The 16,983-nt window shown below is 41.8% G+C and overlaps 1 protein-coding gene across 1 annotated transcript; it reads left to right on the top strand.

Annotated features, from left to right (window-relative positions):
• Nucleotides 1-1,236: 1,236 nt before the first annotated feature.
• Nucleotides 1,237-12,574, top strand: SERP1 (stress associated endoplasmic reticulum protein 1). Its single transcript, XM_069213361.1, has 3 exons — nucleotides 1,237-1,505; nucleotides 2,010-2,085; nucleotides 11,669-12,574. The coding sequence occupies exons 1-3, from the start codon at nucleotides 1,422-1,424 to the stop codon at nucleotides 11,707-11,709; spliced, it is 201 nt and encodes a 66-aa protein (XP_069069462.1). The 5' UTR covers nucleotides 1,237-1,421; the 3' UTR covers nucleotides 11,710-12,574.
• Nucleotides 12,575-16,983: the final 4,409 nt, after the last annotated feature.

A 16,983-nucleotide genomic window follows, 5' to 3' on the forward strand; every position in this document is an offset into this window, starting at 1 on the left:
AAAATCCACAGGTAGGCACTGTTTTCTATGAAAAAATGTGATGTGTCCACGGTGTGTTTTGGGCCATTTCCTGTCGCGGGCGCTAGGCCTAACCACACAAGTGAGGTATCATTTTTATCAGGAGACTTGGGGGAACGCTGGGTCGAAGGAAATTTGTGGCTCCTCTCAGATTCTAGAACTTTCTGTCACCGAAATGTGAGGAAAACATGTTTTTGTTGATGGTGCACCACATTGCCGTATTTTTCTGATATACACTTATGACCATGACATTGGTCAAAACTAACAAAGAGGAAAGGAAGAGAAAGAAATGAAAAAATTTCTCCGTCAGCAATTCAGACTAAGTACACGTTGCTGTGCAGGCTTCAAATGGAAAGTGACGTTTAAACGCAATGTTTAGTTGAGTCCTATAAGGAATTCTCATGCAGGTTAATAATATATTTTAGATTTGTAAAAATGCTCTAGCTAGCACATGGTTATTTCGTTTAGATATTTCTTTCCTAAAAAGTATATAAAAGTGATGAACAAAAAAACGTTAAAGGCAAAATTTGGAAACATGTTTCATCAGGAGAGTAAAGTTCACTCCAAAATGAAATACTGCAAAACAAAAAGTTGAAAATATGAACTTTTTTGTCTCAAAACATAAGCAAGTAAAGCGACAGTAATAATTAGTTTAATAATAAGAATTCGAAACGCACTGTCAGCCTTAACAGGTGTGTAGCCGTGGCACAAACACGTCTTCGTTATTCTGCCCTGTGCGTGCGCTTACTACCACACCCATTCGCTACTTGTGACGTGTACAGTTGTCATTTGAAAGCTCTCTCTTCCTGGTGGTGTTTATGGATGTTGCTGCCATATTGAAGCAGACCAAGTTACCATTCACTACAATTACAAATATCAAATAATCACAAAAAATATATATCGGCTGTTTTAAAAATAAATGATTTTGTAGTAATGCAGGAAAGACAAGTGGAGATACCCTTTTTGCTACAGAAATATAAATAATCTAGTGTTCTGGCTTGTTAGAGATTAAAACAAAACTGGGATGTCTGCATGCTCCACTGTATAAAATATGCGTTTCTAATGGCTCTCATTAGCCGTTCGGAGATGGACAGTGTTTTGCGATGGAGGCTGAAGGGCCGGAGGGTCGAGCCGAGCTGTCCCTCTTCTCTTTCAATGACAGATCTATCGGGCGTGGAATAGCGCAGACAGGCATGGTGTACTTCCGGGTCGAGGGGCGGGCTGCTTTGCCTACTTGCTGACGCTGGCAACTGCCTCTCGGCTCTGTTTCTTATTTTCCAAACTGAGCTCCCTGCGGCGGCAGCAACTTGACAGTAGCTCGAGTCCTCCTGCCAGCAGCGCCAGCTTCGCACAAACAACGTCGTCTGCTTGTAGTGGTGAAGCGACACGAAGGGGAAGTAACCATGGTGGCTAAGCAGAGGATACGCATGGCTAACGAGAAGCACAGCAAGAATATCACCCAACGCGGCAATGTAGCTAAGACCACGGTGAGCCCTCTCCTGCCCGACGCTCTTTAATTCCCCCTTTGGAAACTATTAACCACTCCTCTGGGATCTTCAGGGGAAAGGGCATTGGGGAGGGAAGGGATGTTGGGGGATCATTCCTTCAAGGGGCAGCCCCTGCTCTCACCACTCATTCTTAGGTGTGACACATAATTGTACTACACCCCCTTCGTATGGCATGGGGTATATCCCTCTGCATTGAATATTACTCTCTGATCATTTGGGTCAATTGAAGACCCTTCTGCTGACCTATTCTTATCAGTAAGCCCAAGTACAGTTTTTTATACTGTCCAGCGTCTATCCCAGAAACAGGGAACCCCCTCCTCGTGGGGGCAGTTATACTAGACACTCCACTTCCCACCTTGAGGCTAAAAACACCTAATACCAGTCTGTGGGAAAAGTATGCCCCCCTGTGCTCATACATTGTGTCTTTCTTGGTCTCGCGTATGTCTTGTACTGACACCTCTCTCTCTCTCTCTCCTCTGGCAGAGGAATGCACAGGAGGAGAAGTCCTCGGTGGGACCCTGGCTCCTGGCGCTTTTCATCTTTGTGGTCTGCGGTTCAGGTGAGTTTCTCGGTGGTGTTGATTGGTGCACGCAGCATTATAGAAATATAAAATAAAGATTTTCATTGACACCAGGCTGTGGCTGTAGGGATTTGACCGTCCCTTTATTATGTATCGCAGCACAGAGAAGGTTGCTTACTCCTTCGATGTTGTGTTAAATGCATGCCATTACCTGAGTGTCAGACATTCACTGCAGATGTTAAATTAGATGTGTATCTCGGCATACGGTTTCTCTTCCAGGGGTGCATAGACACCTCTCAGATCCCACATCGTAAACCCCCGACGTACGTTGTTCCGCTGGGTGAATGAATCCTTTTTTCCTTTGGTATGTCATAGATGTGAGCGTTTTTTTTTTTTTTTTGTCTTTGACGTTAATTTATGCGTCCAGCCACACGCTAATTTAAGTCAATTTACCATATGTTGTTCCAGGGATACAATTATTCCCCGAACGCGGTGGATTCACCTTATCTTTAAATATGCCTTTCTGGCTTGGCAGTTCCCTGCCTCGATGTATTAGTCTTTTAACTTAACGAATGCATTTTTCGCAAGTATTCCCAAACTCGATGGATTTGTCGTATGTCTTTATGAGAGATATGCGTACCTGGCAGGTGTTTACTTGGTGCCCGCCTCGCCACATGTTGTGATACTGCGTATGGCGCAGGTGTTGAACGCTACGTTTTCCTGTGGGAGGCATTTGAATCTGCATAGATACAAGTACTGTGTTTTTTTTTATTTTTATATTTAAAATCTTTTTGGAAATTTAGTTGCTGTCGCTATACTAGCGTAGATGAAATAAATCTGTGGCTGACTTGGTGAGGATGATGTGCCCAAAAGCATCACGTTTCATATATAATCATCCCTTTACATGCATACAAACGTATCTAACACCTCAAAGGATTTGGCAACAGAAGCAACAAATCAGGAAGGCATAATTATATTGCTATTAATGTCTTCGGTGGTTATTTACAGAATATGGAAAGTGCTTTGGAATAGGTTTGTTTACATAAATGATGTCCTAAATTTAGTTTCTCTCATAAAAAGTTATAACGGAATCTGTATGACTTGAAGTAAATGTGTGCTTCACGAGTCACTTTAATGATTAAGCTATGGTCGGTTTTAGATCTTAGACATACCATATGTTGGCTTGAGAGGTGGCGTATGCAGAGGTAGGGCTGCTACCATAAAAACTATACATATGGTACGGTCTTCATCTAGGAATTGTTTTAGTTTATTTTTCTGTCTACAAACCTCCTGATAAGTTTGTTTTTTATGAACGAATAATACGCCCTAAACAGTATTCCTTAGAATGCTACGTAAACAATAAAATGTACAATTTCTGATTTTCTTGTGCCGAAGTATCAGTTATTGACTCAAGTTAATTTGAACAGTGGTATGTAACCTACGGAGTTAATGTGTGTATACTGTAGGATTTTTCAGTTTGGCTATAAAGGTCTGTTGTAAACGCAGCATACACTGAAATATTTCACGTTTTTTTTTCCTGTGATTAATTGGTAGTGGGATTTTGGAAAAATGGAAGTGATGTACTTTAAAACAGAATCATGTTTATGGAATTAGTTTTTGTTTACTTTTTTTTAGTGTAACCTGCCTGGCTGCCTGCGATTAATCCTTTGCTATTTTTATCTCTGTTCGTTGGGTGCTCTTATGTTTAGTATATTACAGTGGGCATATACGCTGCCACGGTTTCATTTGTTTTCCAGCATCAAATTTACGTCTTGTGTGTGTGTGTTTTTTTTTCCCTGTTGCATCACTTTTTTTTATTTATTCTTCACCCACCCACAGCTCCCATCATCTCCAAAAGGAATTTTACTTTTTTTTTTCTGTCGTTGATCCTTTAGTGCTGATGCAGTTGCAATAGCTTTGTGCTCATTCTCTCATTTCGTTATTTATTTTTTTGTGCTTGGTTTTGCCAAATTTGTCACACTTTACCCCTCTCTGTGCTTGGTATGAAATCTCTCAAGCTCGTCTCTGCTCTTGTACTGTCCTCTGCATGTTGTTAGTTCGATGATATTTAAAAGTACCACAGGAATGTGAATATTAAACAGTTGTGCTTCTGTTGGTACTTTGCTTGTGGAGCTCAATCCTTCACTCCACAGCGATTGAATGGACTAATTTGGGATGGGCTTGCATGAAAAAAGTTTCTCCACATTGTCGTATTTTTGAGTGAATGACAGTACAGGGTACCTTCATGGTCTTAAAACTGCATTCACGGCCTTTTCAAGTGGTAGATAGCAATCTCAATGTTAAGCGTTCGATTTGGATTTTATTTCATTCCGGCTTCTCTTATTGCTGAGTATGCAAATCAAGATTTCCACTAGGTGTGGTCAGTATTGTAAACTCTGAACATTCAGGGAAGAACAAAGCAATGGTTAACATGAGTAGCATTCGAAGTGAGCAGGCTAGATGTCCCACACTGCATTATCCTTCTAAACATTTCTTTATATTTTTGTGTGCTGGCTGCAGGTCTTGGCCTATTTTCTCAGTCTCCTTCATACATCATTGAGACAAAAGCCTAATCACTTGTTCAGGAAATGTGCATTGCTGACAGTGGGTCAACTCTTCAGTTTAGCAAGACTTGTGAGTTGCCGTAGGAACAATTAAGGCAGCAGTGCCTATGTTTTTTGTTGGCGAAAGCATGCCATTGAGGGCTAGTAATTTTTAGGTCTCGTCTGCGACTGCGCATTTGTTGCATGCTCTCTCTCCCTCTTTAGTGAGAGATATTGTATACAGCAAGGGGCTTGCATCCTGCCAGTTGCTTAATATCTATTGGCTTCATTGTCTATCTTATTTGCTGTCTTTTAATTGGCCAGATAGTGCTGGCTTAACTTCTCTTCTTTCAACTGGAGCATGGACCAAGTACCGATTGCCTCACATTGGTTTCTGCCCTTCAGCTGGCTCTGAATGAGGCATGTTTTTTTTTTTTTTTCTTTTTTTCCCCCCCCCCATCTTTTTTTGTCGTCCTTGTTGAACTTCTTGCCATGCAAAATGTCGTCCTATTTTTTTTTTTTTTTTTTTACGCATGTTGCTGATTTGCTCAGAATCACAGGTGGTGTTATGCTGAAAACTAACAAGCATTGGAAAAACGAATAGATCTTGCATTTGAGACTATTGACTCTGCCGTTGCCTTTTGTTCATGCTTTATAGCTTGGGCATTTCCAACTTTGGCAATAATTTGTAGCCATTCTATATAGCAGTGGGTCTGCTGTGCAACATGGCTAAAAATAATAGTTAAAAGTACTATGATGCATCTAGCGATGATGCACAAAAAAAAGTCCAGACTGGTTTGTAGTCCTCTTGCTAAGTTAGGCACTAGACACAATGTTTTCTCAGGGACCATGCATTCATATTTGTCTACTGAGCAGCAGTTTTGAAGGTCTAGCTGTTTTTTTTTTTTTTTTTTTTTTTTTTTTTTTTAATTTAAAAAAAAATAAAAAATTCCACCTTATTGAAGCATTTCGAATTCAGTTGCTGAAGTATGCCAAAGTATCATTAGTCAAGGTTTTTGAGGTTGTGCAGCAACTTAACTGTAGTATTTCACAGCGTTTTTTTACACAACCATAAAAAAGCCACTTGTATAGTGAGTAATTAGTGCAGAGTAATTTTGGTAAATCCATGTTACTCATTGACAAGGAATTGCCAATAATAACGCAATTGTCCTCGGAGAGGCAAGGGCTCTCTGTAACTCTTTCTTGATCATAGATCGCTTCAACAAACAAATGCTCAACTGTGCCTTGACAGAATCTACTTCGAAGCCTAAGAATTCTATACATTGTGAGGGAATGATGATGGCTTTGTCTGAATTTTATAAATAAAAAAAATCTTGCAAGATTTGAATAATCCAATTTAGATGGACAATAACTAACTCTCTTGTTTGTGCCATAATCAGAATGTCTTCTAGATAAATAGACGTACACCCCTTTCTCGAAGAAACTGCACGACAGGACGTAGCAACTTGGTGAAGCACCAAGGGGCCGAAGACAGCCCGAAGGGAAGGACCGTGTACTCGTACCACATGTTTCGCCAACAAAACTGCAGGAATCTGCGATGTGGCGTGAAAACTGGTACTGTCAAATAAGCGTCCTTTGAGATCCAGACGGAGTCAATCTGCCTCTAACAACAGATCTCTTAAAATATGAATACCTTCCGTCTTGAAATGGTGATAGATTAAGAAGGAATTGAATTCTCTAAGATTGAGAACCAACCGATACCCTCCTACTTTCTTTTGCACGAGAAAGATTGTGCTGACACACCCTGAAGGATGCAACTCCGTGGGTACTATCGTTTTCTTCTGAAGAAAAGCCATTTTGACGTCTATGAAATTGCTCTCTGCTTGGGAAAACCGTAGCAGAGAAGGAATGACTGTCTGGGAGGGGAATAAAACTCCAACTGATAACCCATCACAGTTTGAAGGATCCAGGGATCCTGAGATATTTGTCTCCAACCTTGCAAATGCTCTCTTAACCTGCCCCTCAAATAGACTCCGGAAAAGGGAATTATTCTCACCTGTTTGCCGAGTCTGGACTGTTGTAATTTCCCATGTTTCCACCTCAGTGGGTACGACCTCGATCTCTCCTGTGGGAGGGATATAATCCGTAGACGGCTTGGTAGGAACCACAACCTCTGTGCGAATTAGTGGAAGAGGCCTGATGAAATCCATTGCCTGGTGCTCGGTCTCTATGGCGTCCGTCCCTGAGAAAAAGGCAGCCACTGAACATCTTCGTCATGGACGACTCAGCCTTGTCCACGGAGGAAAAGGGGGAGATGTATTTCCAGAAATCCTTAACAAATTTGGCTCCAAACAAGAGGCCATTAGCCAGAGAACCGGGTTCAGAAGAAGCCAATTCCACCAACCTGAAGTCTCTCCTCATCAGAAAAGACTTACGCTGCTCCGTGGACATGGCGCAATTGGCATTGCCGAGGAGACAAATGGCTCTTTGCACCCACTCCAGGACTGCCTCAGGATCCAAAGGCGAATTACTCTCTTTGGCCTGTACCCCCAGCTCAAGGATCTTCATGAGCGGTCCGGAAATATCCAGAAGCTAATCCTGACAGCCTTTCCAGGCTCGGTCCAGTCCCTTTTTAGGATCTTGTGCAAATTTTTTAAAGAAAAGTGGCCATACTAGGGTCTAATTCCGGTGTATCTGCACCCTTGCCCGTCCAGGAAGGACAGGGGCATTCCGAACGCAGAGTGTTGCGAACATCTTTGTCAAATACCTTGCACAACCCGTCCTGGACATACTGCGCCACCACCACAGAGGGTATCCATTCAGTGGATCTCGGGTGACTAATAATCTCCGGATTGAAAAAAAAGGTTCCTCTGAACCGTTGTTTTGTCAGTTGAATGATGGGAATTACATTTTCTCTTACCCAACAGTTTGGGTTCATCTCAAGTTTTCTCAGAATCAGGGGAATGGGAAGTGGAGGACTGAGATTCCTAAGGTCACAGAATACCCTGAGAGGGTAGTTCTCTAGGGGTCTCAGAGAGATCCTGTTCATATTTATGGTCTCTGAGGACCGAAGAAGCCATCTGGAATAATATCTCCGCTGAGGATCTAGGTCCTCTAGGACCCTTCTGGGTCCGACTCCTATCCGGAATTAGAGTATCAGGCACTCTGGCGTTTAGAGGTTCTGTTCATCAATTCTCTCTGCCCAAAGTGCACCAAGGGCTGAGTAAAAGGCTTTAAAGCCTTAATAAGGGCTTGATTTACAGAGTCCTGCACGTGGTGACCCAGGGCCTGTACCGGTCTTTCCTCCATCTGATAATCATACCGCTCTTCGGCCTCCTGCTGATAAAATTCGTCCTCTTCTGCATAATAACCCATCTCAGAGATGAAGAGTAAAGAAGGAGTTCGGGGGGGGGGGGGGGGAGGAGAGAATCAGCCCCTGAAGGTATCAAAGGAGAAAAACTCCAATCCAAAGGAGATAAAACTCTCAAAACAGGCCCACTAGGAAGTGGAGGGAGCACCTGCAATAATTCCCTAAGGCAAAGCCCTTTATTCATATTTATCGCCCGTCGGGTGCTCTCAGGGGAATAAATATATTTAGCATGCACACTTGTGTCTCAGCTGACGAGATCTGAAGCTTGGAAGTCTCGGACCTCGTCTGCGCAACGTGGAAATAGAGAGGCCTAGCCTCTCAAATATTTGCTCCCATTTCTTCAGGTGATGCATAGTCTGGAAAGACTAGGAACAGTAACCGTCCCACAGAACTTGTGAACTAATAAATGTTGTTTGAAACGACCCATACTTTCAAAAAGTCTTGCTAGTCATTGATCTAGTCTAGATCAAAACAGTTGTGTGTAATATTTATTTTCTGGTACTCCCAGAGTAGAAATTGGTCTGCATTTCCAAAAATGTACCTGGTTTTACTTCCTGGGATTTTACTGTCTCATTTCCTTTGAAGGTTTTACTTATCAAGGTTGAATATCAAGACTATGATTAAAAATAAATAAATGATAAAATAAAAAAAATATATTTTTATATGCGTTGTGTATATAGTATATAAGTCATGCCAGAAAGTAAGACTTTAACATTTACTGCCAGTAAAACTACTATTCTGCACATCCCTCAAATAACGAATGATGTATTAGTACACAAACACCATTGGGTATTTAGACGTGCATGGCCACAATTGATTGTGTGCCTTTATGCCAAAGTATTAAGCAAATGTTACGAATATTTATGCCCTGTCTGTAAGTTTGTTTTCTATATTTGTTTATTTCTGGTGCTAGTCTTCTCCCTTTACTCAGCTCAAGGATTTCCAGTGAGTGATAACTCATACTACCCAGTTGCAAGCATGCTGCTGTGTTTGCTTTTTTTATTGCTTCGTTTCAGAAAAGTGCAGCTTTACACAATCCCTATGCAAATCCCGTTATTGCTTTTTCCTTGAGGGCAACTTGACTTAAAAAAAATAAAAAATAAAACCTATAAACATTTAAATTACTTTTTGGTTTGACTACCATATTTAGGTTAGAATTACTTCCTTTCTCCACCCCAGTCTAACTTTTCAAGTGTCTATACTGTATAGTTCTACTGGATGAACCTGAGATATATATATATATATATATATATATATATATATATACTTCGTCCGATTTACTGCTGATTATCTTGAACCACCCTCCTCTGGTACATAGATTTTGGATGGAACCAGCTGCATATGCAGCAAGGTTGCACACCAAAGTGATAATAAACTTTCTTAATACCAAAGAGGACTTTGTCTGGAGTGAGGACGATTGCCACCCTTATCTTTGAATACTTTACATTTAGTCTATTACCTTTGGTTGCATCTGTGCAGAATATCGACAGTATGCTGACATTACATGATAAGAATGTGCAATAACTAGGCAACTTGCTTTTGCAAAATTTCAGAAAAAGTATGCATAATGAAATGATACACCAATCTGTCATTTAGTGCTGTAACTTAGTTTAAAACGTGTTCCTATATCATATTTTGATGTGAGGACCTATTTTTTGAAAAAAATACTTGAAAACCACAATTTCCATGAACAACTGCTACTCGCATACTGGTTTATAGTGTTATTCTTGAAGTATTATTTTTGCCGGTAATGGAGGCATAAGTATTACATGATGTGGTGTAATTTTGGGAATCTCGCATTTTGCAAAATTCACAGAACTACACCGGCGTAGTTTAAATTTCAGTCCGGCTCTATAATATGTTAATCCTTTCCACTGGTAAAAAAAAAAATGCCCTGAGCAGAATTACATAAAGTAATTTATTTTCATTGGGATGGAAACATGGGCCCAAGTCCGTTCTTCCATTAGGTACTCAACTGCATAGCAGAACAAGTAGCCTCAGCTTGATGGAAGAGGAGGAGGAGGAACAGTTTATTACTTCACGGTGTACAGGGGGGCAGAATCCCCTGACATTCACACCCCAGCAGTTCTGCCTTGTAAATAAAACCACGAATTTTACAGGTAAAATATTTACTTAACTATTTCACCACTGGCTCTAAATCCGTTTGGTGCCAGAGTTAGAACGGGGCACCACCTTGCAGTGTTAAGTCACAGCAGATGACAACGTTCAGAGGAGGAAAAGTAGTCTCCACACATTTGAAGAATTAAGGGCTGCTAGTTTTTTTTTGCTTAGTGCCCTGGTGCCACTCAGTAGTTCCTCTAGGTACTGTGGTTCACAGCTGATGTCCCAGGACCACCACGACTAGATTTAGTTGTGTTCATGTATTGGTCTATTTATATAATTACCGGAATCAGCCAGGATGATGGAGTTTGCATTACCTCAGATATTATCAACATTTGGATTACATAGAAATAGGATGGACAGATTAGTCAGAGAATTGGAGACAACATACACTTTGTCCGAGTGAAAACATACAGAAATAGCCAATAGAAGAAGTGTGGTAATTGGATTAAGAATTTGAGATGGTGGTTAATAGAAAATGTGAGACAAAGTAGATTTCATTAGGTTCACCAACTTGTTTGATTTACAGTAATTGTTAACTAAGTTACTACTTTTCTTTACTTGGCTTCCCAGTACCAGCAGGTTCGAGTAACCCAGAGTTACTCTACGGAGGAGGGTAGAGGTCATAAACACAGATGCAGCATTATACATAAAATAAATAACGCCCAGTAAATTCAGTTTCCATACCGTGCTATAACTTCTCTGAAGAATTGGGCTTTATTAAATGACCGACAAGAAGCTGGGCAACAGCCATCAACTCGGGAAAAGTAGGAGTAGTGGGTTTAATTGTACTGGTGGGAAACCGTGCCAACAATTCAACTGATGAGGTTTCACCTCCTTCCCGACTAGGTAACTCAGGTTCTAGGGAGAGAAATTCGAACAAGAGACCAGGTTGACTCCACAATCAATATGGTCAGCTTGTAACAATACCTACCATTTCCTGCAACTATGCATAACATGTCCTTAATGGATAGCCACATTGCCGGTGAAACACAGAGTGCACTTGAACATGAATCAGCGGTACCACTTCAAGCACCCTCACAGACTGCAAAGAGAGTCTTCAGTATGGTTGTTTGTACACGTTGAACGAACCCCTTTTCAGCAGTTCGACGACTTGTTGTCTGTTGTTGAAAGGTGAAGCATCTCCAGTGGGTTGAGACATTCTAGAGAACATGGAACAAAAATATAGAGCTGGCCAGAAAAGCATTGTGAGGATTTCACCCCATACAAGTATGTTGTTAAAAGTTTGGAGTTTCTTATTCGAGTCCTTTTTACTAAAAGATACCTGTTCTTTTCAGTGGCAAATGCAAGTATTTGTCTGGCACGTTGTAATGTCAATGCTGCATGGAGCCAAATTCACCCTAAATTCAGTCACCTACATTGAGTATGTGGTGCTAAAATACTTTAGAAACATTTGAAATGAATGTACGTTTTTGCTGTTGACCTTATTTGGTATTGGCTCATGACTGCAGTTTAAGGTTTGTGTTTGTCTACCTTTTTTTAATTTTTACACTTTTCTTTTTTTTTTTTTTTTTTTTAGAAGAGCTTGGTCGACAGTAGAATTGTGTAACAACTCATAAAATATGCTTTTGTGTGGGCTAATCCCTGTCTGTCTTTTCCCTTTCAGCTATTTTCCAGATTATTCAAAGTATCAGGATGGGCATGTGAAGCAGCAGCTCGTAAAGATGTTTCCTTTCTCCTGTGAAAAGTAGCGAACTGTTATTCAAGATGTTTGGTATCCAACCTGGTTTATAAACTTAATCCTGCATTACAGCTTGTCTCAGAATGACTCTGTCCACGATCTCTTGACTCGTTCCATTGCCTCCTTCATTCAAGTCATTCCAGGTGTCTTCACAGGTCATTCCAAGTTTTTTATTCATTGCCACAGTGCCTTGAAAAGCACCATATGCATAATGCAATAAAGGTTGACATGCAGTCGTGGAGCTACTTATTCAATGAAATGTAAATTAATGTTTTATGTGGATATATCGTATTCTGTATGCAGTGTAGATACTTTGAAATTAAATCTGTCATATGTAGGCCATATTTTGTGTATTCCATGTTTGTGCTTTAATGTATAAAGTGAATTGGTTTATTCATAAAAACAATAACTAAAAACCTGAAGGATTAATTATTTTATAGGGAATAGGCATTTATTTCTGCCTACCAAGAAAGGTACAGTCACAAGATTTGGTTGATGTTACGCTGTTTTGCTCACACAGATGGGACGAGTAGTGTCTTTTTAGACTTCACCATCAACACAAGTCTGGTCACCCTTAATGATTTTTCGTTTTGAAGGCTGTGGGGTGTTAGAAGTGAAGGTAAAATTAATTTTTTGTTGAATTTTTTTCAGTCACCTGTGCAATTCAGGTGCTTACCAGTTTTTAATGTGATTATTTGATGCATGCTCGTAGTGAGCATTTAGGGGTGGTTATAAGGGCTTGTTGGGTATATTGTATTATGACTCCCAAGTGACAAGATGAAGCACTCTGAAGTGGGCACAGTTTATTAAAATAAAGCCTTCCCATATGTTTGTGGTTGATTTCAATGCTATGCTTGTTAGAGAAGAAAATGTAAACTGTAACAATGGACCTTTCGTGTGTTATTGCACAAAATATTTGTTTTTCTAGGTGACATTCTTCTCTGATAAGCAGCAATATGCTGCTTGATGTACTGGCTAAATGCAAGACCTGTGTGATCCCAGTAGGCAGCAGAACGTTTTTGTACATGCTGATGAAACACGGGCTAATGGCTGGACGGGAAGGCCACTTTCATGATTATTGTACTACATTGTAATTGAAATTTGAACTAAAAAAACTTTATGGAATATTTTAAGAGATGTAGTTTACCTGGTCATGCTTGTCCATTTTCTTTGTGTTGTTTAGGAACACGTTCTAATCCAGTTCATGACAAAAATTATTCTTTCGGTAACCAACGGCAATAGTTGTAAGCTCCATGTTGCATTTACTGTGCTAAATCAGCACACCAGCAAGCTCAAGGAATAACGACCTTCAAGAATCTGTAGCATCAACTGTTTGATCAAAAAGAAAAGAAAAAAAAAAATCCTCAGTCACTCTGCACCCCCTGACTACATGGACAAAGCCAGCTGGATAATGCTGGCAAGAGGTGCTAAACTTTTTGCATCCTAGTTTGTGAAGGTAGCTGGGTTACAGTAAGTGCTATTACAGAAATGTAACTTGCATTGTGATTCTGGGTTACACGAAGATTGTTCTGGTCATGCTACAAACAAGAGGTCACCGTATATCTGCAAGCATAAAACTCACATTTCCAGCATGTCCTAGAGGGATTGAGAAGGTTTTCAACTAATTGGAAAGCACAGCGATATGCTCAAACAACTTGCTGTGCAATAGATTGTTCAACTGTGGAGCTGTTGGGTGTGAGAAGTGAGGACCACCACAACAATTTCATTATCGCCTTTATTCTGTGTTAATTTATTATGTTTAATCTTTGCCGTCTCATTTTCATATGTTTAAAAAAATATTTTAAAATATCCTTTCTGTTGTTTTTCTTTCTTTAATTCTTCAGTTTTTGTTCCCCAATTCCGTATAATCCCTGACAGTATCTCACTTTGTCCAGTGTCTCCTTTCTCCCTATCCTTTCTTATTTGTTTATTCTAATTTGCAATGTCTGTTGCTACCCTCTATGGTGCCTTGCTGCAGTGTGCCAATGCTTGTAAAGCTACTTGACTTTATGACGCCCCATCTGACTTTTCTTCTCAAAACACTTTTTTTGATTCATATAGTAGTTCTTCTCCGTTTTGTATATGTTCAGATTGTTTCTTCAAGAATTTGATTTGAGCAATTTACTTGTTAGTTACTCATTTGTGGCATATGGCTCTTGTTTGCTTAAAGAATATTTCTGGTGAGAGAAACTATCAAGGTGAGCCCATAAGATACTACAACTGCCAGATGCAAATTATGTGGCTGTTGGGGGGAAGAGTCTTCTGCACTGAACGAAAAGCATGCAAAGCCTATGAAAACGATGTCTCTTGGTCCTGGTTTACTTGAATAACCAACCAATGCCACCAATCAAATTTAAATGATTCCAGGACACCAGAATGTCATGGTGGCGGTGGGTGATACTGTTTTTGAGTTCTGTGTTGGGTGCCATCTGGTAGGCCCCAGATGGCTCCATGAACATGTGAAGTCTACTCAGTTGTGACGAAGTCTGTGCATAGCAAATAGTTCCTATGTAATTAGGTCATATGAATTTACATCCAGTATTGTCCCCCACCCCCCCAACTGATTGCTGTATGTCTGTATTGAGACATATGTCAACAGCTTTAAAGATGCCACTTTAAGAAATGGTACAACTTAACAATGACAAAGACCTCCATATAGTATTTGTGTGGTGCATGTCATTGGGGCGGGGAGGGGGGGGTGGTCTCTGAATTATATGTTGCTGAATGGCTATCGGTTGTCTGCATTGTGTGTTGAATGTCTTGTGTCGAGAGGGTCTCCAAAAGAAAGACTGCCTTTTCAGGCTGTCTGTGCATCTCCACCCTGTGAAAGGTGGCTGCACGGCCATGGTATTAAAGCAGACCCTGATCTGAGATTGCAGGTGGTGTGTCTTGAGTGCATCGGAAATCTTGGATGCAGTTGATGGCGCTATGGTTAGTGAAAAGTTCTTATATATCTATCAATGGTTGGTGTCCATGCAATAGGTGGCATGGCGCATGTTTCTAAATTAACTACATTTGATGGTTTGTTAGACTTTGGTTGGAAAGGGATAGCGGATTGTTTAATGGCTGATGCCAATGCACACTGGCCAAGAGATTTATTTTAATCCACTAGTGAATGTAAGATCAGCGCCTCCCTAATTTTTATTTATTTAAGAACAGCAGTAAGAAAGTGGCTTCATCAACAAAGTCCCTGATAGCAACAACCAATGCAAAAGGTATTGAAAAAGGAATGCCACTTGCTCTTTCTGTCTTGTTCAGTCTGGGCCAGATAAAATACAAGAGGTGATTTATTGCTATGTGTTGTGAACTAGTAAATATATAGTTGCTGTCAGCAAAAATGTTAAATATCTATTTGGCATTTTAGAAAGTTAATGCAAAATATCTATTTGGCAGTTTGAGTTCCAGAAATGGGGGTATCTGATAGAGACTTCTAGCTGCAGATTCCTTACCTTTAGAATTTCCTGGCATCCGCTTGGAATCTGGAACTTTTGCAGAGCAATACTCTAGTGCATGCTGTCGGGTGGTGTCATTCGGATCCGCGTGGTGTCCTTGGCGCCTTCTGTGGTGTCACAGTTGTCTATAAAGGCACTACCCAGGATCATATGCGTCAGTTCTTTTCCTTCCGCACTGGTTAAAGCGACGATCTGGAATAGAGCTACCCTCTGTCCTCTTTGACAGGCCTTTTTTTGACCATGTTGTCAAGTCTTTTTTCATCTGTGCAGGATGACCGAGGAAGACTGGGTTCAAGCTGTGTGGCACCTGCCACGTGCCATGTCAGTTACAGACCACCACCAGGTATGTGTCTGGTGCCTAGACCAAGACCACAACTTGAAGTCGTGTTCGGACTGCCAGGTCATGGCTCCGAAAGCTTTGAGGGAGCGGTCCCTGAAGCTAATGGCGGGCCTGGCAGTCTAAGTCGGCGGGCGTGACTCCTCGGAGGATGAGGTTGCAGGATCACTCCGAGAGCCCCAAGTGCAGACTTCAAGTTTACTTTGCCTGTCGGCCGACGAGGCCAGTCTGGAATGTCACTGTTCCAGGAACAGTTCCACAGAACTGTTTCCAGGGCTGACTCCAAGCCTCCCACCTCCCCCTTTCCCGGAACTGCAGCAACCCCTGCTTAACATAAAGAGTTTTATGAGGCTGTAGGTCTCATATTTGAGAAGGCTGGCCCTGCTGGTGCGCCTTGGGGCCCTGTGGGGTCAGCAGAAGCCCCATCGGGTTCCAGACTGGCGGCTTTAGATCCGTGCCAATGAGGTCTCTTGGATCTAATATGGGATCTGGAATGATGTCGGGTCCACACAGTTGACTTCCGGTGTCGCTTCAGACGTCGGCGCTCCCCAGTGACACAAGCCCCATTCTCATTACCCATGAGCTAGAATGGCACTGCACGCCACCGATTCCGGTACCCACAGGTGCCAGATCATTGCCTGATCATTTCTACGAACAGCCAGTTGCTGGTGAGGAATGGGAGGGGTCTCAGGACCCTCTAGAGTCCCAGTTAGAACCTTTGGGCTGGTATGAGTAGGTAGGAGAGGCCAGTGGACTGGACACCTCTCCATATACTGGCAATACTCTCTGCCTACTGAGGCTATGGAGGAGGGTGGAGTGGTGGGGTGTGTAGGGCAGCCGAGGTCTTGGACCTAGATCTGCCTAGTGTGCCAGTTAGCAGTAACCTCCTGACTGGGGTGCTTTAGCCGGGGGTTTCCACATCGGGACAAATTTTGCCCTCTATTGAAGCCCTGAGCAATGTCCAGCTATGGTTGTGGTCCAAACCCAGCACAGAGGCGCCTGTTAATAGGACAATTGGCCGCTGCCATCGCCCAGCTCCAGGCGACTCTACCTTCCTCACCCAGCACCCCACCCCAGAGAGCTCGGTAGTCCATGCCTCTACTTCCATGGCGCCTTTCCACTGGCTGTCCCGGATAGGGAATCAAGAAGCTGGACCAATTTGAGAAGAAGATATTTTCTTCTCCAGCCTGACGTATAGGTTGGTAAACACCTCATGTCTATTGGGCTATTTTTCCCATACCTTATGGGATACGGTGGCGCAGGTGCTCCCTCAGGTCCTGGAGGACCTGCAAGCCACTCTCACATGCAGTAAATGATGGGATAGATGCAGCCAAGTTTACCATTAGGTGTGGTTTGGACACAATAGACTTGCTGGGTAGGGTGATTTTCCTCAACAGTGGCCCTTCGACCCCACGCCTGGCTTTGTACCTCTGGATTTTCTGGGACTCTCC

This window comes from Pleurodeles waltl, chromosome 11, assembly GCF_031143425.1.
Source record: "Pleurodeles waltl isolate 20211129_DDA chromosome 11, aPleWal1.hap1.20221129, whole genome shotgun sequence".
NCBI classification, from domain to species: domain Eukaryota; kingdom Metazoa; phylum Chordata; class Amphibia; order Caudata; family Salamandridae; genus Pleurodeles; species Pleurodeles waltl.

Excerpts from the sequence above, each read along its gene's own strand:
- SERP1 (XM_069213361.1), top strand. The coding sequence starts at position 1,422 with ATGGTGGCTAAGCAGAGGATACGCATGGCTAACGAGAAGCACAGCAAG. Across the intron at positions 1,506-2,009 it reads GCAATGTAGCTAAGACCACG|AGGAATGCACAGGAGGAGAA; the intron begins GTGAGCCCTCTC and ends CTCCTCTGGCAG. Across the intron at positions 2,086-11,668 it reads CTTTGTGGTCTGCGGTTCAG|CTATTTTCCAGATTATTCAA; the intron begins GTGAGTTTCTCG and ends TTTCCCTTTCAG.